Source organism: Pleurodeles waltl, chromosome 9, assembly GCF_031143425.1.
Source record: "Pleurodeles waltl isolate 20211129_DDA chromosome 9, aPleWal1.hap1.20221129, whole genome shotgun sequence".
Classification (NCBI taxonomy): Eukaryota; Metazoa; Chordata; class Amphibia; order Caudata; family Salamandridae; genus Pleurodeles; species Pleurodeles waltl.
In genome coordinates this window covers 39,332,017-39,357,878 of record NC_090448.1, presented here as the reverse complement: position 1 = coordinate 39,357,878, position 25,862 = coordinate 39,332,017, and the positions used below count along the sequence as shown (strand labels likewise).

At 44.6% G+C, this 25,862-nt stretch overlaps 1 protein-coding gene across 1 annotated transcript in view; it reads right to left on the bottom strand.

The window, feature by feature from the left end:
* LOC138258905 (solute carrier family 26 member 6-like) overlaps nucleotides 1-25,862 on the bottom strand; it is a 269,592-nt gene that overhangs the window by 77,048 nt on the left and 166,682 nt on the right. The window contains exon 10 of the mRNA XM_069206227.1: nucleotides 9,629-9,742. Within this exon, the coding sequence (XP_069062328.1) occupies nucleotides 9,629-9,742 (114 nt within the window). The remainder of the gene's footprint in view (nucleotides 1-9,628; nucleotides 9,743-25,862) is intronic.

Sequence of the window (25,862 nt, the reverse complement as noted above, 5' to 3'; positions counted from 1 at the left end):
CACACGTCATCCGAGAGAGAGGTCTGAAATAAGAGGCCATTCCATCCACACACCCTACTACGCACACCCGTCATTCAAGACAGAGGTCTGAAAGGAGTGGCCAGTCCATCCACACACCCTACTACGCACTCATTGTACCCTCATTCATTACATAACTCATGACATATTTAATGACTGCATTGAGAACATGTCTAATTACATTTGAAATGACACGATTGATAACAAAGCTGTGCATGGCGAAGGCACAAGTTCTGGTTACTTGAGGTAACAGTAACTGGTGATTTTCAGTGGTTTTGCCAGTTTAAAGCATTTTGATTTAACTGACATCTTCACCTAACTATAATGCCCCAGTAACCTTTGATCTATCCGTGGATATACGTATTCACATCTTAACTAGGCAACCAAACTGTACAGGCCACATCACTCTAACGGGAACAAAACATTATTTACATTGCTACTACTTTCCAACTTGTCCCTTCAACATTATCTCTTTCAGAATGGTAACTTCTTTTGAGCATAAGCAACCCAAAATTGTTTCCATGACCTAACCACTTGCTTAAACTTGCAGCTTTATTTTTAATCAACATTTCTTCCCTTTGTAGTCAATGTGCCCGTACTGTGTGTTGCTAGTCCCCATGAAGCAGTGGTCACACACAGGCTCTCCTCTCATGTAGAAGCTCATCGGTGAATTTCAATACAATTTCAGACCTCGGAGGGGTAATCAATGCTTCTAACCTTCAAAGAAGAACTTCTCAGCTCCCCAGAAAAAGACTTAAACTGTGCCTCCTGGGCCACTCCACAACACTCAAATACCTTTGACCATTATGGGGGTCATACTAAACTTGGCCCGCCAAGCGGGAACCGCCAGAAGACTGTACCGCGGTCAAAAGACCGCAGCGGTCATTCTGAGTTTCCCGCTGGGCTGGCGGGCGACCGCCAGAAGGCCGCCCGCCCGCCCAGCGGGAAACCCCCTTCCACGAGGATGCCGGCTCCGAATGGAGCCGGCGGAGTGGAAAGGGTGCGACGGGTGCAGTTGCACCCGTCGCGATTTTCAGTGTCTGCTATGCAGACACTGAAAATCTTTGTGGGGCCCTGTTAGGGGGCCCCTGCAGTGCCCATGCCATTGGCATGGGCACTGCAGGGGCCCCCAGGGGCCCCACGACACCTGTTCCCGCCAGCCAGGTTCTGGCGGTCAAAACCGCCAGAACCAGGCTGGCGGGAAGGGGGTCGGAATGCGCCGCCATGGAGGATTCTTCAGGCCAGGGGAAAACCGGCGGGAAACCGCCGGTTTCCCTTTTCTGACCGCGGCTTTACCACCGCGGTCAGAATTGGCCTGGATGCACCGCCAGCCTGTTGGCGGTGCATCCGCGGTCCCCGGCCCTGGCGGTCTATGACCGCCAGGGTCGGAATGATCCCCTATGTGCCCTGCGATGGTTTGAGCCTGTCAGTTGGTATCAATATAAATGCACTCTCTTGGTTTCCCTCCTTTCTTTTAAACCACACTTATCAAACCAAACTGGGCCCTTCCCTTTCCAAATCTGCTGCAAATCACCTGTGGAGTCCCACAGGACTTCACCTTATCACTTGTGCTGTTCAACTTCTACATGCCCCCTTCTCCAGGATTCTAGGCTCGTATGGCCTAGGATATCACATGTACCTGAAGATACTCAGCTACATACCAAGCTTGACGACAACTCTGGTGCGTCACTCTGAAAGTCATTTACTGCTTACCTTAGGTTCTTGTTTGAATGCAGAAAAACTGTGTGCCTGAATGATGACTAAAACAAAATACTGCTGATGGGATACATCACTCTGATCCATTTTCCTTTCCCTTGACCAAAGTCTTTAGGCCATCCCACTCTACCCCTAGCCAGTGGAAAAAATCTGCAGTCTAGGCAGACTGTTTGACAGCCATCTTTCCTTCAAACCTCATATGAACACTTTCTCTAAATGTGCCTTTCCACAATTGTTCTACTTCAATGTGTCCCTCCTCTCCTTCACTGCATCCATACTCACAATGGTGACATCCTGCAGCAGGTATTTCAACAACCTCTAGATCAGACTCCCAAATAAATCCATACTTAAGGTCTATCAGGTCCAGAATCATGCAGTTATCTCCTTTTTGATCTGAATTGCAAGGACCATATCTTAGCTGTGCTATAGGCCCTCCACCGGCTCATGGTGAAGGAAAGAGAGAACTTCAAATCTCTATTCTGCATCCACAAGGCACTGCACAAGATTATTTGTCTCTTATCTCCCATCCAGAAGGCTAAGATCTGCCAAGCACGACCTACTGTTCATTCAATCATACCGATAGAAGACGTTTGGAGGCCGGATTCTTCACATACAGGGATCATCGCCATGGATCTCCCCCCAATGCATCTAACACATGAAAATAACTTCATCAGAAGACTGTTTAAAACTCAGCTATTCAAACTATCATATGGTTAACCTCTTTGCTGCCTCTTATGAGCTTGACCGGGACTGGTTAGGAGCCTAAAACCAGCCCCACCACTTTATATGGCCACCTGATTACTGTTTTCCCCTTCTCAGACTTTGCGATCAGCTGATCATTAGTTATGTCATCACTTTGTTTAGGACTTCTGTTACCTTTCACTTTTGTAGACCCACCTCTGATCTTTTGAAACTAAACCAAAGCGTGCAGTCTACCATAGTGGTTTGCAGCACTTAGGAAAAGCCCTAAATAAATAACTAAAACTATTGAGAAGCCACACTAACCTATAAGAAGCAGGTTCCCAATATTCGTGACTGGTCTTATGAGTGAGCCACACTACTATCTTGGGAAATTTCTGATTTCAACTACATGGCTAAAGACAGGGTAGTACCCTGGGCCCCTCACTGGATTATTAAATATAACTGAATAGTTCTGAGGTCCAGCTCCATTTCGTCTATGGTTACAGAAGGTTCAAGCACCAACACCAAGATTATATTGTAGGAATCTTACACTCTATTTATCAGTCTTGAATAATTTGTTTAAGTGCTCAGCTGAATATGCCTCAGGTAGAAAAGGTTTGAGGGATCAGTGTGTTTAGTTCCCCTCACAACCAGGGACCAAATCTTTCTTGAATCATTCTTTTTTAATGCCTTCTGCAATTCAATCCAACCTTTCTACTTCTAGTTGTACTTCTTCTTCTAAGCAAAGAATTATATTTTTTTATGTGTTTTGCAGCTCAGAGGTACACTTTGCTTTTCAGCATATTTTGTGTGAGCTACAAAGTGCTCACTTGATAAGGAACAATCTGCATTGTACCAAAGTCTGTTATGTACATTTCCTCTGGTTTAATTTATTGAAAATACATTGAGATAATCTTTAATACACTCTCTCAGTAAATTGATTTCTATCAGCCTAGAGCATCTGCAGACCTCTGGTAATTAATTGTTTAGGTTTATCAATGATGACATCAGTCTAGTTGATTTTTTTATGAATTATCTCTTGTTTTAGAACCACAATAGGTTGGGAGCATATCATTCCGATTTGTAGTTTTCCACAGAGGACAATTGGGTAATGGTCAGAACCGCCCATAGCTAATATTTGATAGTATTCCTCTGTGCCTACCATTAAAGAGTCCGACTGGGTAAATTTGATGGGATGTGTGCCTGATTCCCTCATTTGCAATGTGTCTGCTAATGACTTTATGAATCACAAGGTGTTGGTTCACACTCCTTCTCTTCAGTGGATTTATCATTGTTTATCCATGCTTTCAATCATTTGTACCCTTGCAAAGGCTGTCCTGTCCTTGGCTCTTCAGACAATAATGTGGCCTTCTTGGTAACCATCAGTTTATATAACATGGGAACTTGATGCTCTTTTATATTATGAGACACCTTTGCCTATTTACCCTGACGAGGTTGTTCTTAAACACAACCCAGCCCATAGTATTTCCAGTCTTCCATATAAACCATTATATAGTATGGTGCCCTGACTTCCCCAGAGCCTTTCCAACTGCAGTGCATGGATGTACACTGATCTGGGTTGTTTTGCATTAACGGATCAGGAGGTTTTCATATCACGATACTATTTTTCACATTTAGTCAGGCATGTAGCAATAAGAAACCATCAGAAAATGGTTAGGCGAGATGAAAGGGGCTAGGATGCTGGAGGTAGTCTTGTTTGCTTCTAAAAATATGGAGCCATTTACTGGCCTGTTTTGAAGTTCTCAAGACCACATCCTCTGTTTGGGGGTTGTATTAGGGTCAAAGTGGTTTGGAAAGTTCACCACATCTGCCAATTTGTTCCTGAGCAGCTCTGGCTTCTGTATCTAGAGCAAATAGGCCATAAACAGAAAGAGGAGCGACCCCCATTGAGGTTCATGCTACTTTGGGGCTGGTTAGAGGCAGATGAGAAGTGCATGAGACTATAAACTATACATAAATGGAGTCTCCATAGGCTTTTCATTGACTTGGAACCAAGGCTGTCACCATGTCTGTTGTTCAAGACAGGTTGCTGTACCTCAGGGCTCACCATATTTGTGAGTATGTCCCGCTCCAATGTAGGACATGTGGGAGGTACCACCAGGGCTTAGGTAGAGCTCTAATCTTATTTGGAGGAAAAGTCTCAACAACCTACCAAATTAACCCCTTCAAATTTAGGTCCTAGTTTGAAAATCCCCAATATCAAGATAAGTGCCATCTTTTGACACTGGGAAAGGAATTGAGACTGGATGTAATGCCATTAATGGTCCCTTTTGTAAGGTGGCACTGGGACATCATGTCAATACTCCATCTGTAAACAAACACTCCCTGGTGTGAGTTTGGTACCAGTTGGTCTAAACTGCCATTCTTCAACATTGATTTACTGACAGTTTCTGCATCCCACCAATCATCCTGTGGATGTGAGTGAATAAAAAAGCCCAGAATCAGGGACTTGTGCATTTGTGGGGAAAGTGAGTTTTTTGCTACTGAGCTCTTCTCCTGCCAGCATCATGCCTGAATCGTTTTTAAGATACCTGAGGGGTGCTAATGAGGGATGTTTATATTTTCCCTCCTTTTGGGCTTAAGAGAGCATCATATTTTGCCTGACTGAGAATAATCCATCCAGCCTCGAAGGGAATGCACTCCACTCACTTTGGGAGGACCACCTTCAAGTGAGAAGATCTGCAGTAGAAGAGTTTGTGGCTACTGAGCGCTTGTCCTCCCAACATCAGGTCACTCATCAGACTTTTTTCCCACAAGCCAGTCTAATAGTCGCTGGGGAGATCTTTCCTAAACTCCTTCCATGGAGCCAAGAGGGAACTCGGTTTCTGCCCAAGGGAGAAAGGGTCATTCTTCCTAAAAGGGAAACCCTGCTCACTGTCTGAGGATTAGGCCGTGAGCAGATTTTTAAACTTGCTTCTGAGTGAGTCTTTTATTGTAAAGCTCTATCTTGAGTACTCATGTTTCAATGAATCTTGTAATCTCTAGAAATCTGCTAAAAGAACATCTCTTCTGAAGAGGCATGCAAGTCATCATCAAATAGAGTGCCTCCCAGGGTATTATGCACTATACAAGTGGCTTCAATCAACTAATAAATAGAAGTGTAAATTCCAGGTATGTGTTTCCCAGGCAAGTTATTGGGCCCCAAATGTGTCAACTGGCGTCTTTTGCCTCTCGTGTTTTGAGGACCCCATACTGTGGACCCTCAAACTTTCGACCTAACACCCCTTTTAGCTCTTAGAGAATCTTAGAGAATCACAGCAGTCAGAGTTAGGGTGGTGCTAGAAACTCAGAAGCAATTCATTTCACCCTCTATGAATCATTGCCCAGTGTGGGAACTTTTTCACAAGTCACAAGGCTATGAGGGGTCACTGGGTCAAAGTGTAATAAAGGGAGCCTTTTACAACTGGTGCCCTGTGGTTAATGTTACTGTTACTGTTTACCCGCTTAGCAGTTGACTTTAGAAGTTGAGCAGTCCAAGGATTACTCATTCAGGTGGTGTGAGGTTGAAACTCAGAACTCAATGAAGCATATAATAGAAATCAATATATCATTGTCCAGCAAGTATTCTACCTTCAACACACAGTGCAATACTAAACATAACAGAGAGCAACAATACTGTACACAGTTATAGAGTGAGTAATCACTGCTTGCAAGAACCAGCTGTAATTGGATTAAGCTCATCCGCTCGGTAAGTTACCATAAAGATACACTCAGACAGTGCAGGACAAATTGACCCATCCCCACCCAACCACCCCCTGAGCACCTCCCCACCCCCTCCACCCACTGGAAAAATGGTGGATAGGAACCTCCTGTCACACCTCTGGGTTCAGCATCTACCATACAAATGAAAGTATTGCTATGTTGTTGCAGTAGGAATATTGTCCTGAAGTTAGTTACTTCTTTCTGCAATGTTGCACTCTAGCACTGAGACTTTGGCAGGTCAGGCCAATTTCTGGTAGCCAAGTCTCGGGCTGCACCACTCTCACTTGTGTGAGCTCTTAGAAGGCCCACCAGGAGAGGCAGTGCTGACTTGGCCCCAAACTAGCGGACGCTGTTGTTACCTCCAGCCTCTCTCCAATCACCATCGTGCCCCTCATATACAGGAAAATTAAAATGGGCAGCCATAGTCATGCTCAGCACATACACTGCATGTACACCTCACTGCACATGCATAATTATACGTGGCTCATCCGCTTCCCTTATGGAAGGAGCAAATAACACCATTTCTGGGAAATGACAGACCAGTATTAAAAAGAGGACAGTTCAGTAGGAAACTTTTCTAAGCAAGCAGCCAGTAAAAAGGCCTGCCATGCCACTAGAATCAGTTGCTGCCTACGAAAGTAAGTCTTTCAGAGGCTGGTGCATGTGATTTGTTCCTCCAGAACTAAAAGCCAGGCTCTAGATCTCATTACTGTCCCAGGGGGCCAGGCCCTTAGCGTACACACAATTATCATGTGCGCTGAGGTCAGTAAACAAACATCATCATGAGGCAGAGAGAAATAAGTATTTCCAAGGAAGATAATTCCAGTGTTTGGCTCCCATGGAGAAGAATAACCATCTGCCCTTCCAAACTTCCAGAATGGCAGACAGTTTGGGATGGAAGTGGGAGGGAAACTGGAGAACACAGAAGGTATGTAGGGCTGAAAGAGCTTCAGTGATTAGAGAGGTCCAGTTTAATGTATGGCTCTTTGGACCAGACAGAGGGCACTGACCATGATCCCATGGGATATCGAGATCCAATGGAGTGAGGTCTGACTGCTGAATACCGAAGCATAAGGTAGAATGCCTAGAATAAAGCATGTGGTTGCATTCTGGATGAGTGGAAGTATAGAAGTAAATGGTGTGGAAGTCTCAAGTAAAGGGAATTGCCATAATCAAGACAGGATACTATCACAGCTTGGATTCAGGATGAATGTGCATAGCATCCTTAGATGGAAAAGGGAATTAGTAGACATTTGATTGATTTGAGAGTACTGTCAAACAGGAAACCCGAGTTCAGATTTTGCACCAGGTTTGTATGACTTTTGTAATGCAAACCAGATGCAAAATGTTATGCTGGAATTTACTATCTGGCGCAAATCTGGATTTGAGTTGGATAGTTTCCCAAAGTAATTCAAAGTTGTTCTGTGGGCTGCTTTCCATTACTTGAATCATGGGGAAGATCCATGGGTGGTTCATGGACACCCCCTGCTTTCCATCATTGGTTGTGATGCAAAAACCCTATTTCCAAATGTTCATAGACAGGGATTTGTGCCAGAACATTCTGCATCCTTGGAAAGGCAGGAGAAAAGGATTAAACAAATCAGGAGCCCACCAACTTGGAAACAGAGACTGGTTGCCCAATGATGAGAACCTCTGCCTTGTCTGTGTTAGTTTAAAACCTTTGTCATTCTTCCACTGGGCAATGCTACAGACACACAGCCAGAAGCTGAAATATGCTATATCCATGTTATCATCCAATCTGTGGATGATCTAAGTATTCCCTGCATATATCATAATGATAAATTCAACAGATTGAATGAGAACCATGAGCGAGGTAACATAAAGATTGAATAATTTGAGGATCAGTCACGAGCCCCGGTGGACCCTACAGTTTAAAGCACTGAAAGAAAAATTGAAAAGAGGCATAGACACAGCTTGAGAGTGATGTGCAAAAAAAGATTTAAACTACTCCATGCCTGGAATGTCTAGATCCTTGAATCTGATGAGATTGAGAATGTGGGAGTGGGAAACTATATCAAAAGCCACAGTGAGAGATTTGTGGGGCTAAGTCAGCACTACCCCCTATCCACTTTCATTCGGATCACAATGGTCAGATGTGCAAAATCCAGACTGGGTGGGACTCAAGGATTTTTTAGCTGTATGAGATTAACATTTAAAAGTTTTCCAAGTAAATTAGAGTTGAAAGTAAGCAAGGACACAAAATGATAATTACTAGGGATCAATGGACCTGAGGGTTGCCCTAGGTGAAAAACTACCAGAGCCTGCTTCCAAGTTGTGAGAATATAGGCTTCAGCAACAAAGTGGCAGCAGAAATCTGTGAACACTTTATAAGTATGAATTTATGCTCTGGATAAAAATAGACAAATGGAAGGGATCAATGGGAGAGTTTGATTAGATAGTTAGACTTAACTCTAATGCAGAGTCAGAGAGGGGGAATAAATGCATTTGAGGTTCATAGCAGGTAGGAGGACTAGCCCCCCAAGAAAGGGAGTTGGAAGGAAAATATTTTGATAAAAGATTTCTTTTGAAAAGTTATTGGATGATCCTATAAATTCAGCAGAAAATGAGGAGCAGGTGGAGCTAACTTGGGACTTGAACTCTTTGAAGGGGGTGCAGTAGTTAGGTTTGGCGGTGGCACAGTCATCAAGCTGTCATTCGTTCAATAGCTTTGCACTGGTGTTTGTGGAGAGTAAGTTCAGCTGCATACCACATGTCCACGGGTCTATGATGGCACCCGTGCAAGCTCTTTGAGGAGGCTAAACTACTGATGGATGTCAATATCCAAGTGCTGAATGACCAATGATAATATCAAATGAGCTTCTTGATTGAGGCATGGAAGCAAGAAGAGTAGGTTTGCCACTTGTTTTGCATTAGTGTCAGGTTGCACATTTCCTCCCTACCTGCAGGTGCTGGGCCTGGACTCAGTCACTGTTTTCTATCTTGTGAACTAAAACCGCTGACTATGGGGTAGCACACACACATATGTTGATCTCCACATCAGGGCAGAGAAACATGATCAAAACTCAAGTAGGAAGTTTACGTAACTCACCTTTCATCCCACCTCCACTTATGTTGCCTACTCCTAACTAGGCTAGAAGGGTAACTCATCCACCAGTCATCTGCCAGGCAAACGTTATGGTCTGGCAGCAAAAGTAACTTCATTGAGGAGCAGGATTCATTTTGTTGTGGTTTGCCTTTCTCACAAGGCTATCCATGGCATGACTGTAACTACTACCAACAAAATAAATTATGTGTTGTCCAAGTCATGATCTACTTTGTTAGGTCCCAATTCCATTTCACTGTAACCTTGCTATACAGTTTTGCCTTGTTGATAGTTTCAGTGCTTCCATTAGCAGTTCCATTTCCTTCAGTCCAAATCATGCTTGAACAAGCTACTCCTTGTGTGCATGCCATATACAGTGTTGACTCACTCCAGTCAAGTTACTCTAGTCCGCTGCATTGCTCTCACCTGGGTATTTCCTCCTGTGCTCTCTTGCACCATGCTCCTTGACAATGAGCTGCACATGGCAAAACAATGGAAAAAGCTGCCCACAAAGTTGCTGAGACCCAGTGCTATCAGCTCCTATAAAGGAATACAAATAGAAGGAAATGAAATAGACTGGTGCACGTAGAAGGTAAAGCATCTTGGAAGAATACATGGACACATTCCCAGGAGCTCATAACTGTTTGTGAGTTACATTCCTATGGACATGGCAGGAACATCAAACTTTATTTTAGACTGTTTAATATTTACAGAGCCAGTTCCTTAGACATTAACCATTTACATTTAATGCAGAAGCTCCATAGTCATTCAAGCAGTCATTCTCTGCATCACTTTTTCATAGAAATTTAAAGTGCCACCTCACAACTTATATTACACAGTAATGCTCTAAACTGTACACATTTAGGGAATAATGAAAATGGGTTGTTTAATCCTACATACAGCAGAGTTATATTAGTTATAAGAACTTCAATATTTCTGAAGATTGAAAATCTAAAATACAGGAGGAAAGACAGGTGAATTAATGCTCCAATGCGGGGAAAAGTCCTGGCACATTTTCTTGACTTCTGTGGTGAAAAACGTTGCATCACATTTCCAGGTGTAGGACATTTCAGAAGGACTTGCACTTCTGCACTTTAGGGTCTTATTACAAATTACATTTCCCATAGTTTTACCAGAGACAACACAGAAGCAATCATGTGGACCATCCAGTAAGGGGACTCATGTACCCACTACATCTACAACCTGCGAACATCAGCAGTTAGCACCACCTTGAACGATGTCATCAACACCTTCATCATGTCCACCACTTTTCCGGATGAATGGAAACCTGCAGAAGTCAATGCACTCCTCAAGGAGCCCACACACAACCCGAATCCACTGAGCCACTTCTGACCCATATCCCCGCACTCCTTTCCAGCTCGAACTTCACCATCTTCAAGACAACACACAATCAGGATTCATAAAGAACCACAGCACCGAAACAGCACTCATCGTGGTCATCAACAAATCCAAATTATACTGGACCAAAGAAAAACAGCGGCCCACATCCTGCTCGATCTCTCTGTGACCTTCAACACTGTCTTACATAACACTGTCATCAGAATACTCTACATACAAGGAGCCACCCTCAAATTGATCTGTTCCTTCCTCACGGGAAGGACCCAAAGGGTCAGGCTGCCACCCTTCACATCAGAGACCAAGAAAATGATATGGTGAGTCCCACAGGAATCGTTCCTTCCCAATCTTTACAACATATATGTGACACCACTCACCAACATCATCCAATCAGAAGGCATCACCGTCATCTCCTGTGCAGACGACACCTAACTCATCCTCTTCCTGTCAAACAAGACAACCACCACCAGAATGAACTTCACCAACTGCATGACTGTGGTAGGAGGCTGGATGCAGATCAACTGACTGCAGCTCAACTCAAAGAAGACAGAAGTACTGATCTTCGGCAACAAGACCTCCCCATGGGTCTTCACCTGGCAGCCATCAGAGCTAAGACCAACACACACACCGACCATGCAGAAAATCTAGGGATCATCCTAAATGACAAGCTCAACATGATGGCTTATGTCAATGCAGTGTGCATCTCCTGCTTCTACATCCTACGCATGGTACACAAAATCTTCAAATGTTTGCCTCAGAATGAAAAACAGACTGTCACGCATGCACTTGTCACCACCAGGCTGGACCTTGGCAACACTCTCTACAGCAGAATCTCCAAACAGCACATCCACAGACTCCAGATCATCCAGAACATTGCAGGAAGACTCAAACTCGACCTCTCAGTAAGGGTGAATGGAACGCACAGAATTTTACTCCGCGGAATTCCACAGAGTTACCTAAAAACTCCACGAGATTCCATGGAGTTCCGGCAATGGGCCGAAATAGGCACTTCACACTGCTTGTGCTGTGATTTTGCACCAGTAGCGAGTTCCGAATGGCACCATTTGGTGTGGCAGAGGGCGCAGCTACTCAAGATGACTTTATTGCCATTCAAGTAGATTTTCTACTCGAGTGGCACCCAACTGACCGCGGACAGCCATGACCCCCTGCAAAAGCCCGTGAGCGCTCGGGTTAGAAAAATATCACCGGATGGCCTCCTAGCAACTGGATAACATACTAGGGGATGCCAAAGCTCACTCGGACTCGCTAACTTACCTTTCCGGAGCCTCGTGCAAGAAAAAATTGTGCAGAGTGGCGGAGTTTGGCTGGAACTCCGTGAAACAAGAGTATTGTGAAGTTACCAAAGTTCTCTCAATTCTGCGGGTAGAATGAAAATCCTACTCACACCCTACCTCTTGTTGCACCCACATCACACCGCACCGCAAGAAGCTTCACTAGCTCCCCATTCACAAGCACAGCAAATTCAAACTTCTCATGTACACATACAAAGCCCTACACAACACAGGACTAGAATACCTGAACAGCCGCATACTCTTTGACCAGCCACCTATGCTCTTCCTCACTCTCAATCGCAAACTTTCTGCGCATCCACAAAAGAAAACTTGAGGTCGCTCATTCTTCTACATCACACCCAGGACATGGAACAACCTCCCTCAACACACCAAAGCCTCCTCCTCCCTTCTTGAGTTCCTCAAGAATCTGAAGACCTGGCTCTTCGTATAAGCACGTTGGGGACCACACACCTACACACGTGCCCAAGCACCTAGATACCCTCTCAGGTGATTAGTGCACTATACAAACAAGTTACTTACCTTTGGTAATGCTTTTTCTGGTGGATACAGTATCTACCTGTGGATTCCTCACCTTTTGAATATCCTAATGCACAGCATTTGAGGATGGAAACGTTTCCATAGCTCTCCACGTTGACGAGAACGTCACAATGGATCGGCTCCACAAGCGACTCTGATGTCACCACAACCATAAGAAGTCCTTGTCGGCGTGCTGAAGTCAGTTTCAACCACTTTTTGTTTTTGAATGCCTTCGAGGCGAATGGGTGAACACCGACACAAGTACAACAACATGTTGCCAATTAATGTAGAACATTACATAATTATACACATCACAATGTATATGTCTTATCAACCCCATACATTACATACAAACAGTTTTCTTCTTGGTATATTCAGACAGGCAACAGGGAGGTGGGTGGGTTAGTGAGGAATCCACAGGTAGCTACTGTATCCACCGGAAAAAGCGTTACCAAAGGTAAGTTAATTGTTCTTCTGATGGATACATCTACCTGTGGATTCCTCACCTTTTGAATAGAATCCCAAGGCAGTCCCGCACTCAGAGGTGGGTGTCTGCCTATACCAAGAAATCCTGTAACACACAATGGGCTCCTCACTTCTGAGTTTAAACAGTAATGTTTTGCGAAATTGTGAAAGGAAGCCCAAATCATCGCCTTGCAAATATCAGCAACAGGGACACCCCTAGACAAGGCCGATGTAGCAGACTCAGCTTTGGTAGAATGAGTTCTTATACCATCAGGAGGTTCTATCTTCGCCAAAGCATAACATATTTTGATGCAATGGATGACCCACCTTGACAACATTCTTTTATGGATGGCTTTGCCCTTCATTTTGCTGACATAGCCAATGAACAGCTGATCTTCCACCCTAAATTCACTCGTCCTGTCCATGTAGAAGCGCAACGCTCTCTTTGGATCCAAATGATGCAGCCTTTCCTCCCCCTTAGAGGGATGGGGTGGAGGATAAAAAGTCGGGAGAGTAATGGACTGCCCTAAATGAAAAGGAGTCACTGTCTTTTGGCAGGAAAGCCACTCTAGTTCTCAGATCCACCTTGTTCGGATTAAAAGTGGTAAATGGGGGTTTCCCACTCAGAGCTTCCAGCTTGCTAACACGTCTAGCCAACGTAATGGCCACTAGAAATACTGTTTTTAACGTGAGGAGACTCAATGGACAACTCCATTGTCGGGGGACAACTATGTAAAGGCTCAAACGAAGTACCCATTAGGTACGGCAGAGCCAAATTTAAATCCCACTGAGGCATTGTAGTGTGGTCAGTTTTATGTATCCTTTGCGCATTAGCTTCAGGTTTTAGGCCTTTGTGCATTATGCCCTGGATGTATTTTATTCCTTTGCTCGCAGCCTAGAGCCTCTGTGAACTTTGCTCTAAATGCTTTTATTCGGCTTCGTACTGTTATTTTTCAAATAGCCAGTTCTACGGTCTTGTTTTATATTTCATATCACACTGTTTAGCCTACTTCAGCACTGAAGTTCTCCATAACACATTCACTCTGTGCTTCAGTCAAGGATACAGTCTGGTACATTGCCGATAGACGTGGTAGGAGTTTAGTCTTTGGCATTCCTGCGTAGGGACATTTTGTGATCACGCTGACATGTTAGTTATAAAAACACTTCCTTGTCCCAATACACGGGAGAGGGAGATTCCGACCAGGGAACCACAACTAGACGCTGACTGCCTCGTTGCAGATGCTGAACCAGATCACAGGCCTTTGCTCAGGTATGAGGGCTGATGTCTCCCCAGGGATTCAGAAAGGCAAGTTAGAAGCTTAACATGCTGTGCTCGAAATAGAACTAGCTATGGGAGAGTAGAAATTGTTAAACACCATGATAGCGTTGTTCTTATTTTTCACTCTCCTCGTGACTATTTCAATCCTACTGTGTTGTATGGTTCTGGTTATTGCGGCTCACGCCTTAATATCTAAAATGCAGTTGTTTTATTAAAACATTATATAAAACTTACACTGCCTTTGTCATTTGTATATGAGATCATACTGTAAATGAGAGAGTTGGTTTGGATCTGAGTGACCACGATTTCCCTGAGAAGTTCCAAAGATGTCCGGTCACTGTACACTCAGTTATGGGTAAGGTACCAGCTAAACGTGAGGACACTCCATTTTGGCTGGCACAAAAAATTAATACGCTGGAAGCAGTGTTTCCTCATATGGGACCTCAGGATAAACATAGAATATTGACGATGTGTTTGCCGTATGGAATGGTTCCCACAGTGGACCATTGTAATACCTGGGGCACGGTATTTGCCGCGCTCTACACTACAGCACACGGTACACCAACATTGGCTAATCTACCGGAAGTGCTTAAACAAATTAAAGATGAATATGGGGCTGCCCCAGCCTTAGATTTAGGCATGCAGCTGATGGGCAATTTTACCGCAGTTTCTTCTATTATTTTGAGTAATCTCAAGGGAGAAGCAGTGGCGTTAGCCGTGCGTATGCGTCTTCGAGACGTTCCGCAACTTAATCAGGAGCGGGAACTCCCGAGAATAATAGCAGAAACATATTCCAGTATTGGTCGTGATAGCCTAGGGGCTAGACCACAAAAACCCCAATTACAGGGTAAAAATAGTAAAGATAATGCTAAAAATCTGCAGCCTGAGGGTACTAAGAAGCGCTGGGAAAAAAAGCAACAGACACCTAAGAAAGATGGGGGGCAGTCTCTGCAGCCGGAGACCCCGCAGAATAGGTATAATCTCAGGAATAGGGATAATTTGAAAACGCCTGATAGATATAAAAATACTGATACACGCCAATCTCGTTCCTTTCAGGACTCCTCGGACAAAAGAAGTGAGAGAGGTGGGCGGTCAGAGCGGAAAACTGAGTACGTGAAACCGAGACAGGAGTCACATTGCTTAACGGAGGTTTCTGTTAAACAGGAAGAGAAACCGCTCCAACAAAAGCAACAATTTAAAAAGAAGAAAGTGGCAGCAGTCCCAGTTAGACATGCCGCTCAAGAAGAGAGTTCTCTTGACGAACAAGACATGGGCATTAGCACTGTTAGACAGAGCGGCAGAGGTCACAATAGTTCGCCGGAGTCTTCTAGAGCAGTGTTGTCCAACCTTTTTATCGCCGCGGACCGGTAAATGTTTGATAATTTTTCCGTGGCCCGCTTGTCCCATTGTGTGACAAGCGGGCCACGGAAAAATGATCAAACATTTACCGCCCGCCACAGTGGGGCGGCCCGGTGCCGATTGATCCACGGACCGGCACCGGTCCGCGGCCCGGGGGTTGGGGAACACTGTTCTAGAGCATCTGGAGGTGAAAGCAACTGATGACTTCATACAAGTCGAAACGGCAGATATGCGTGTCTCTGATCCTGATAGAGTATATAAAGTAACTTTGCAATTAGAAGGGGACATTGACCGCATTGTACAGGCCATCCTTTGGGACCATATGGTACAATTGTATGACGTTCTGCTGGCCGAACAAGACTGGCCACCTGACTTTGTTCGCGACTGTCCGGTTGGGGAGGAGGTTATTACACCTTCGTTCTCACCACTTGTTCCGAGAGAACTAGCGGAGTCCTATAGTAAATAATGGGCTCTAGCACAGGCCCCCGCCCTATATAGAAATAATGTGGGGTGGGATAGACAATCACCTTATCATTTAATTCCAATAAAAGGCAAACCTCAGCCGCAGCCGCAGTATCCTATCAAATTTGAGGCAAGGGCATCGGTTAGGAAAATTCTTACACAATTGGAGTACCAGGGTGTAATTGAACCCTGTGTCTCGCGATGAATAATCCCTTATTTCCAGTTGCTAAACCGGACCATTCATATAGGATAGTGGTGGATTACAGACACTTAAATGGACATACACGCACATATGCAATACAGAATTCACACAGCGCAGCGCTTATGAATAATATTGTGCGTAAAAAATACAAAACAACATTAGATATCTCAAATGGATTTTTCTGCCAAAATATAGCGCCCGAAAGTCAGGACTATACCAGTTTCTGTGCGTTTGGCTCTCAGAAAAAGTTTTGTTGTTTGCCTCAGGGGTATAAGAATAGCCCAGGACTATTTTCGGCTCGTGTAACTGAAATTCTGCACGAGTTGGACCCTGAAGCGTTATCATATGTTGATGACATATATTTGACAGACGATGAAATTCTGCAACATCTAAGGCATGTAGCGCGCATTGTTGTGGGGTTTGCTGAAATTGGGTATAAGTTTAATTTTAAGAAATCGAAGATTGCCTTCCTCAGTGTCATTTTCCTGGGATATGAGTTGTCGAATGAGGGCAAGAGCTTAGCGCCACATTTTTTGGAGAAATGTGCTCAATTGCAGCCTTCTAATACGGTTCGGAAGCTCCAGTCATTGTTGGGGTTTCTGAATTGTGGCAGAACTTACATTCCTGATTATGCTACGCGTATAAAACCCTTATACGAGTTGATTCGCCCTAATTTTTCGAGTAGATTTTGGACGATTGAGCATACACATATTCTTCGAGATCTACAAACTGATCTCTTAGCAGTTAAACATTTACACACTAGGGACAATAAAACGCATCTGGTCATCAGGGTAATACCTGGTGCCGTTGGGTTTACATATGTCACCTTTAATGAGGGTGAGACAGTCCCGATAGCATACAAGTCCCACTTGTATTCTGCTGCAGAACATCGATTTGCACAAACTGAGAAAATACTCACTGCTGTACAGATGGCTGTGATTAAAGAAAGACCTCTGGCCCAGGGCCAACGGATCATTGTCGTTTCCCCGATTCCAGCCTTACAGGCTGTTACTAAAGCGAGTGTTCCTAATTCGAAAGCTTTACACCCGCGATGGATACAATGGGCTACGTCTTTGACAGCCACTGATGTAGATTACATCTTTGACCCTAAACTACAGACTCAAGAATTTCTTCAATATGAAATGGAGTACCCAGTTCCCGCTGGCACATTGCCTATTTATCAATATCAGGTGGTCATGTACACCGATGGCTCTGCGCAACCAGCGGTTGGGACTAAACAACAGTATTCTGCTGCATGTGTGGTGGTGAGCGGCACTATGGAGGGGGAAGTGTTCTGCCCGACATACTTATAAGCAGACCTTGGGTGATTGTACAGCGCAGTTGGCTGAGCTCAAAGCTCTATTGTTAGCCTTGGAACACGCGGATCTGGCGATACTAACCTTGCTGGTCTGTGACTCCTACTACTGTGTTCAGTCTTACAATGAATAGTTACACTACTGGAGGTTGAATGGGTTCAGAGATTATAAAGGAAACACCATTAAACACAAATTGCTGTGGGGGAAGGTTGCGAATCTGAAAGAAACGCTTCCTAAGGTCCATGTTGTACATACACTTGGACACCAGCGCGTTGGGATACACGTTGCTGGAAATACTTTGGCTGATGAAGCTGCGAAATAGGCAGTGGTGGTTGCCACTGTGGCAACAGTGACTCGTTCGAGTTCCAAACCAGACGCAGAGATTTCAGCTGCCATAAAGTCTACGGCTGATGGCACGCCATTTCCTAAAGGATTCCCTTCTAAATATAGTTACTGCATGGGTAGTATGCTAAACGCTGTAGTTAAAATCCCAGGCGTTGGTGTACCTGAAGTGCCCAATAAAGTTGAGAGACCTCGATTAATATCTGCAGCACATGAGGGGGCGGCATCTGCACATGCTGGTGTGGCTGCCACGATTTCGCTCTTACAGGCTCGTTACTGGTGGCCTGGTCTCTATAAAGAGACGAAGCAGTATGTCCTTTGTTGTGACGTCTGTCAACAAATTAAAGTTTTGACGGCTAGACGCCCGCAGCAGACGCCCCTTCTGATTTCAAATAAACCTTTACAGTGTGTGTACTTGGATCATTGTGGTCCACTGATGCCAGATAGTGCATACAAATATATATTGGTTGCTGTAGATTCGTGCTCCAGATTTGTGTGGGTCTGGCCACAGCGCTCGGCTGACGCTCAGACTGTTATTAAAGATTTGCGCATCTTTGTCGATACATTTGCAGTTGCGGCTTTTCATTCGGACCAGGGCCCTGCTTTTGCCTCTAAGGCATTCAGGGACACCATGGCTTCGTTGGGGGTCCAACTCCAATTCTCGTCTCCATTTCATCCCGAGGGAAATTCTGTCGTGGAGCGTTTAAATCGTGATTTAAAGCAATCCTTAACGGCCAGAGTTATAGGTACGAGTCGTAGTTGCCTAGCCCACCTGTATGGAGTACGGAAAGCACTTAATAACTTGCATAGAAGGTCCCTGGGGGGGTCGTACTTCATATGAGTGCCTGTTTGGAACACAAATGTATGTTCTTGATCTAGATGGTCCTGGTGTGGAGACGGCAGATACGCCCTTTGACATAAATGATTGTGTCACTGTTTTGCAGGATTTACAACAATTCCGTGAAGATAACTCTTCTGCAAGTGCTGCCTCCACAGGAATTAAGGATGAGCCAGTAACGCCTACTGGTTGGATACCCAGGATTGGGGATCTTGTGCGTGAAAAGGTCGCAGTTAAGAAAGAATTTGGTCCTTCTTATCGAGCACCAGTCCCTGTATTAGGGGTTAGCGGCACGAGAACTGTAATTTTACCGCCGCTGCACGGGGCCAAAGGAAATCGCTTTGTTTCCATTGATAATGTCAAGTTACAACATGTGGCCGATTCTGCACAGCAGACCAAGAGGGACACCCAGTAGTTCCGGAATCCCTCTCACTACTGGGGAAGACGTCCCGCTGCAGGTGATTTGCACCAATGCTGTTTCCTCTCCGAGCTTGGGGAGGGTGGAAGCTGATCTTGCGATTGTTCCACAGACGACGATTAATTTGGAATCTTTTGATCAAGTGGCAGTACGTTCTAATGATATGTCTGAACATGTGGTTTATAGCGTGCCAAGGCGAGAGCCACCATCTGCTTCTTTGTTCACGGTTGCACCTTTTGCACGAACTGCCTCTGGCTACTTCAACGACACTGATGTTATCGGGTCTGACTCCACGTCCTCTCTATCTTCAGCCCACGGTCCACGTAAGCTGCTGTGTTGGCTTAAACAAACATATTTTGTTTTTCCTTGGAACTATTTGTGGCTTTCTATGACTGTAATGACTATTTTCTTGTGGTTGGGATTTGTGGTTACCTTTTTTTTGGTAATACATGGTAATTTTCTTCCTGAACGATCTGACATTGAGCACGTGGAGACGGTGTTGAGACCACATTTTTCGTCTCATATGGTTCGAAGAGACTTGTCCTATGTGAACATTTCTGCAATACTGATTCCGGATGGGATTGTGTGGGATAAAGTGATGTTTGATATATATGGTCCCACTGAATTGATTCAAATACCGTATGTTCTCAAATTATCAATGAATGATATCGTTATACCAGGCATTGTTTCTGATGATTGGGATGTGAAGACAGTAGATTCCTATGTGAACATTTCTGCAATACCGATTCCGGATGGGATTGTGTGGGATAAAGTGATGTTTGATATATATGGTCCCACTGAATTGATTCAAATACCGTATGTTCTCAAATTATCAATGAATGATATTGTTATACCAGGCATTGTTTCTGATGATTGGGATGTGAAGACAGTAGATTCTATGCTGACAGAATTACAATATTATACTGTCTATGACGATGAAGATGCTTACCTATTTAGAGATAATCATGGTGACATGTTTTGCTACAATTATTATGGACACCACTTTATTCATAAAGCGAGTAGCCCTAAATCGATATTTGAATATGTGCAATGGGAACATTGCCCGACTCCTCCACAGGGGAGTTCTAAAACGTATTATGATAAATTTGCATATTTTTCTGGGCATAATCAACATAATGCTAAGTCTTACTATTTTAAAGTTACTCCGTATGCTAATAAGCAAATGTTGTTGACCGATACTAAATTACTGTATTCAAATTTGTTTGTATCTAAACTTTCAGTTGAGGGGTATGAATATTGGTCCAAGACTGTTGACTTGAAAAGTGTCTGGGGAACGAAAAATTGGCAAATGCGAGGCAGGGACACTTTATTTAGGGCATGTATTATTCCTGTCCAAATGATTTTCCTCAATGACACTGCAACAGACTAGTTGTTTGGGCTTAGCAACGATTGGGAATTTGAATTTGCCTGGTATTCCTGTCCCTTCCAAATTGAACAATTGGCAGCGATATGTTAATGCCACATTTAGTGAGCTTACACACTGGGTCCAGAACGGTACGCTTAACACTTCATTGATACATCCGGGCGGGTGGTTATTATGGTCCATAGACACTAATGGGTGTCATCAGCGTTTTGTCACCTCTTCAGGGGGGTTCAGGACTAGTAGGGCAGACCCTCGCTACATACAGCGTGGGGAAGCTTTTTCAGCAATGGTTGAAATCATCCACGCTGGATGCAGTTAAGTCACATCTCACGTTACTGTCTAATGATACTGACTTACAAGATTTTTTGTCAGGACCACGAATGCCGCGGAAGAAGCGTTTTCTATATGAGGTATATAATGAAGTTTGGAAACTTTCACAACAGGAGGCAGCGGCCCGGTTGAGACAAATTGATCAGGAAAATTTGATACAGGCTTTGTCTGTTGTGGATAATGGGATGCATACCCTTTCAGACCGTGTTTATACAATTGACAACATCGTTTCCTCTGCTATAGACATTATTAAATCGGATATGTCTTCTTTATATCATGGGCAGAGTCAGACGCGGTCCATCATGCAGCTGGGTTGGACTCTACAGACCTTGAAGGCAGGTCGCGTTCCATGGCAGCACATTCGTGCCAGGGAGATTTTTATTTCCTTTAATTTGACTCGTCAACAACAGCTGATGGCTAAAAAGGAAGCAACATATGTTATGTTAAATATTGAAAAATTGGAGAAACTGCCTTTTACGGTTGCTGAGATTCCGTCAGCTGAGTGGTTGATTCATGGGGTTATTAATCTGTCTATCTCCACTCTGCAATTTACTTCTTGTTTAAAGCACATTCCGGTGGGTAGATATGAACGGTTGGGAGACAGTTACATACACGAGGTGTGGGAGCTTCCCTTTCGATACAGATGTATTAATGGTTTGAGGGAGGTTTTTCTTAGCGGTAGCGAATGCGAAACTTCTGTCAGCCATTCCATGGTTTGTAAACAGCTGTCCTTGCACGGGCATGTAATGCATCGATTGCTAACTTAGCTTGTTATCTGAAGGGAGTTCCAGTAATTAAAAACACTTTCCAGGTGCTTTCAAACGGCAGTTACGTCCTTCTTAAGAATGAACCCTGTTGTGGCATGCGTGCCGGAATAGTTTACATAGTCGTTGTCAACAAGGCCGTTACATGCTGCGGGAATGTGTTGTTTCCCCCCACTCAAATTAGGGAGGTAGCAGACATCTGGCCTCATATTGCTACTTCCAAAGTAAATTTCGACAAGTTGAGTCGACTAAAGGCTCTATTGTTTCAAAGCATGTGGCCCTTACATCTGCTAGCGAGACCTACGCACTTCAGGTGGCAAGGTCATCGGCGGAAATACAGTCCTTTTAAATACTAACTTTCCGAGTCACTTTGGTGAACTCGTGGGACGTATATTTAATGCGTCCAGCACTGCTGGAATTGCACATTTTTTCAAAGCCGTTGGTGTTGGTTTTGCTCACACCTTCTCTTCCATATTCGGTTTAATACCTTTGGCTATTCACTCTATTTTCGGAAGCATTTTTGGGGGTTTCCCGATTACTTTGGCTTTATTGGCTGGGGTTTTGCTGTTACTGCTGTTCTTCTGCAATGGCTGTCCCGCCGCGACGAGGTCCTATATTGGCGCTCCCGTCGGCGCAGCTGTGTCGTGAACGCATGATGCAGCATTTTGGAGCGACACTCCTGGGACAATTGGAGTGTGACTGGTCTCTGACATTCCGGGCGGTTTTGGATTGTGTGCAACCCGTGTTTCGGTGCCTCTGGTGCTCGTTTGAACATGCACTGGCTCTTTGTCTCTCACTGCAGCGCCCCCCGGTGGTCGATGCTGATCTGTTGATGTTCCCAATTAGGGCTCATTCCCAGACTTGTGCACTGCGGTTGCGTTTGCTTCGTGAGGCGGTTTATGAGATTCCCTTCCTGGAGGAAGATGGTATTGTCTCACTCATAGGCCCTGCACGGGGTGCCGCCCTAAATGATTTTGGGGCTTTGGAACACACCTGCTCCATGGTACTTTTTGGCGTGGATCTTCCGATATTGACATATATCGAAGTGGAGGAACTCCTGCTTTCTGTTGCTCCTGTCTGACGATTGGATTTTTTTTTTTTTTAAACATAAAAGGGAAATTGACATTATATTGAATTTGGCTTTATTGTCACATGCTTCCCAAATTTATGACTTTGTTGTCCTCTGACCTTGTCGAAATGTATATTATGTCTTGTTTATATCTGGGGAATACTTTTATATTATTAGAACCACTTGCTACCGACAAGGGGAGGGTGTAGTGTGGTCAGTTTTATGTATCCTTTGCGCATTAGCTTCGGGTTTTAGGCCTTTGTGCATTTTGCAATGGATGTATTTTATTCCTTTGCTCGCAGCCTAGAGCCTCTGTGCACTTTGCTCTAAATGCTTTTATTCGGCTTCGTACTGTTATTTTTCAAATAGCCAGTTCTATGGTCTTGTTTTATATTTCATATCACACTGTTTAGCCTACTTCAGCACTGAAGTTCTCCATAACACATTCACTCTGTGCTTCAGTCAAGGATACAGTCTGGTACATTGCCAATAGACGTGGTAGGAGTTTAGTCTTTGGCATTCCTGCGTAGGGACATTTTGTGATCACGCTGACATGTTAGTTATAAAAACACTTCCTTGTCCCAATACACGGGAGAGGGAGATTCCGACCAGGGAACCACAACTAGACGCTGACTGCCTCGTTGCAGATGCTGAACCAGATCACAGGCCTTTGCTCAGGTATGAGGGCTGATGTCTCCCCAGGGATTCAGAAAGGCAAGTTAGAAGCTTAACATGCTGTGCTCGAAATAGAACTAGCTAAGGGAGAGTAGAAATTGTTAAACACCATGATAGCGTTGTTCTTATTTTTCACTCTCCTCGTGACTATTTCAATCCTACTGTGTTGTATGGTTCTGGTTATTGCGGCTCACGCCTTAATATCTAAAATGCAGTCGTTTTATTAAAACATTATATAAAACTTACACTGCCTTTGTCATTTGTATATGAGATCATACTGTAAATGAGAGAGTTGGTTTGGATCTGAGTGACCACGATTTCCCTGAGAAGTTTCAAAGATGTCATGCGCTCGGCTGCCTAATCATCTCTTCCCTTTTGGAGAAATGAGGCACTGCTAGTTAGCCGGAGCAAAACCGGATTTAAGGTGACAGAGTTCCTTCCAAGTGGGTCCAACTCAGTCCCCCACACTGTGAACGATCCTGCTACCCAGAAATCCAGTAGTCTCATTTAGGACAATGAGAGCCCACGCAACAGCATGATGAATGGAATAAACACCGACAGTCCAGACAAATAGCCCTTCACTGTCTCTACTGCACAACCTGTTGTGCGAAGGAAAGAGCAAACTTCAAAACACTGGATAACTGGACCTTTAAAGTGTCTATATGTTGCTCTTCACATGATTTGACAAACTTGGCACATCTACCAGCATTGACAGTTTTGGTGGAATGTAGCCTGGCTGATAGAATAACATCCACCACATCAGCAGGAAGAGAAAAGGAATTCAGGTTGCCCCGTACAATCTCCAGGCATGTAGGTGCAGGCTCTGAATGTGGGGGAGAAGAACCTGCCGCTGTGAGAGGAGGTGTTCCCTGTGAGGGAGATGGAGCGGAGGGCACAGAGAGAGTTGAAGAAGGTCTGTGTACCACAACCTTCTTGGCCAATTCGGGGCAAGTAATATGAGTTGGGCCCTGTCTTGGCGAATCTTCCTCAGAACCCGATGAATCAAGGGTATGGGGGAAAATGCATAAAGCAGCTGGGTGCTTTAGTCCAATTGAAACGCATCCCCAGTGCTCCCTGCATTGGATACTAGAGGCTGCAGAACGACGGGCAGTGTGAATTCTCACAAGTGCCAAACAGGTCTATTTGTGAAATCCCCCCACAGATCCAAGATGTGGAGTACCACCTCCTAATGGTTTGCTACTATGCCAATCTGAGGTCCTGAGCCCAAGACCAGAGTTACAGAGCCTCTCTGCAGAGAAGGTACGACCCTACCCGTCCCTGCTTGTTTATGTACCACATCACATCAGTGTTGTCTGTCAAGACCTGTACTGACTGACAGTGAATGGAAGGGAGGAAGGCCTTAGGAGCCAGATGTATCACCAGCAATTCTAACAGACTGATGTGAAGCCCCAAAACCCCTTGATCTCCAGATCCTTCAGATGTAGTCCTCACCCTAGAGTGGAGGCATCCGTAATCACTGTGGCCACCGAAGTTGGAGGGCAAAACGGCTTCCCTTGTGTCAGGTTGCCGTCCACACTCCACCACTGAAGATCCACTGCAGTGTCCCTGGATATCATTATTGACTCCTTGAGATCTCTATTGTGTTGAAACCACTGCCTGTGGAAGCACCACTGAAGGGCCCTCGTGCCAATGTGTGTGAGTGACCAACAGAATACAGGAAGCAAACAGACAAAGCAGGTGTAAGACCTTTAGGACTGGAACGACCGCACCATCCTCAAACATCGGAATCATAGTCTGAATGTCCCTGACCCTCTGAGGAGTAGGGCAGGCACGATTCACTGTTGTGTCCAGTACTGCCTCTATGAACAGGAGGTACAGGAGGCACTGAGAGGGCTCCAGGTGAGATTTGGGCATGTTTAACTTAAAGCCCAGGTTGTGCAACAACTGGGTTGTCAACTGCAAATGGTGCCGCACCAACTCTGGAGACTTGGCTTTGAGCAGCGAATCATTCAGGTAAGGAAATACTGGTATTTCCCACCTTCTGAGATGTGCTGCAACCACCTTCGTGAAGACCCAAGGTGCAAAAGTACGTCCAAATGGAAGGACCACAAACTGGTAGTGTTGCGTCCCCACCATGAACCAGAGATACTTCATGTGCGACGACAGAATAGGGATGTGAAAATACACAACTCGTTGGAAACCATCCAGTCTTCTTTGTCCAGTGCAAGAAGAACCTGAGCCAGGGTCAGCATTTTGAATATTTCTTGCTTGAGGAATAAATTCAAAATCCCTAGGTCCAGGATTAGATGGAAACGCCCTTTCTTTTTTGGGAATCAGGAAATATCTAGGTTAACAGCCCAGACCCATTTCCTACTCTGGAACTAAGTGTAGTGCTCCCTTTAAAAGTAGGGTGTGGACCGTCTGCTGGAGCAAACAACAACTGTGTTGTGGCAGAAAAGGAGGGGGAAACTCATGGAAGGGTAGAGCATATCCATTTTAGACAACGGTCATCACCTAATTGTCCAATGTTATGGACTTCCACTGTTGTCAAAAATGAATTAGCCGTCACCCCACAGGCAAAGCATGCTCCGTGATGGTGGAACTAGGGCTG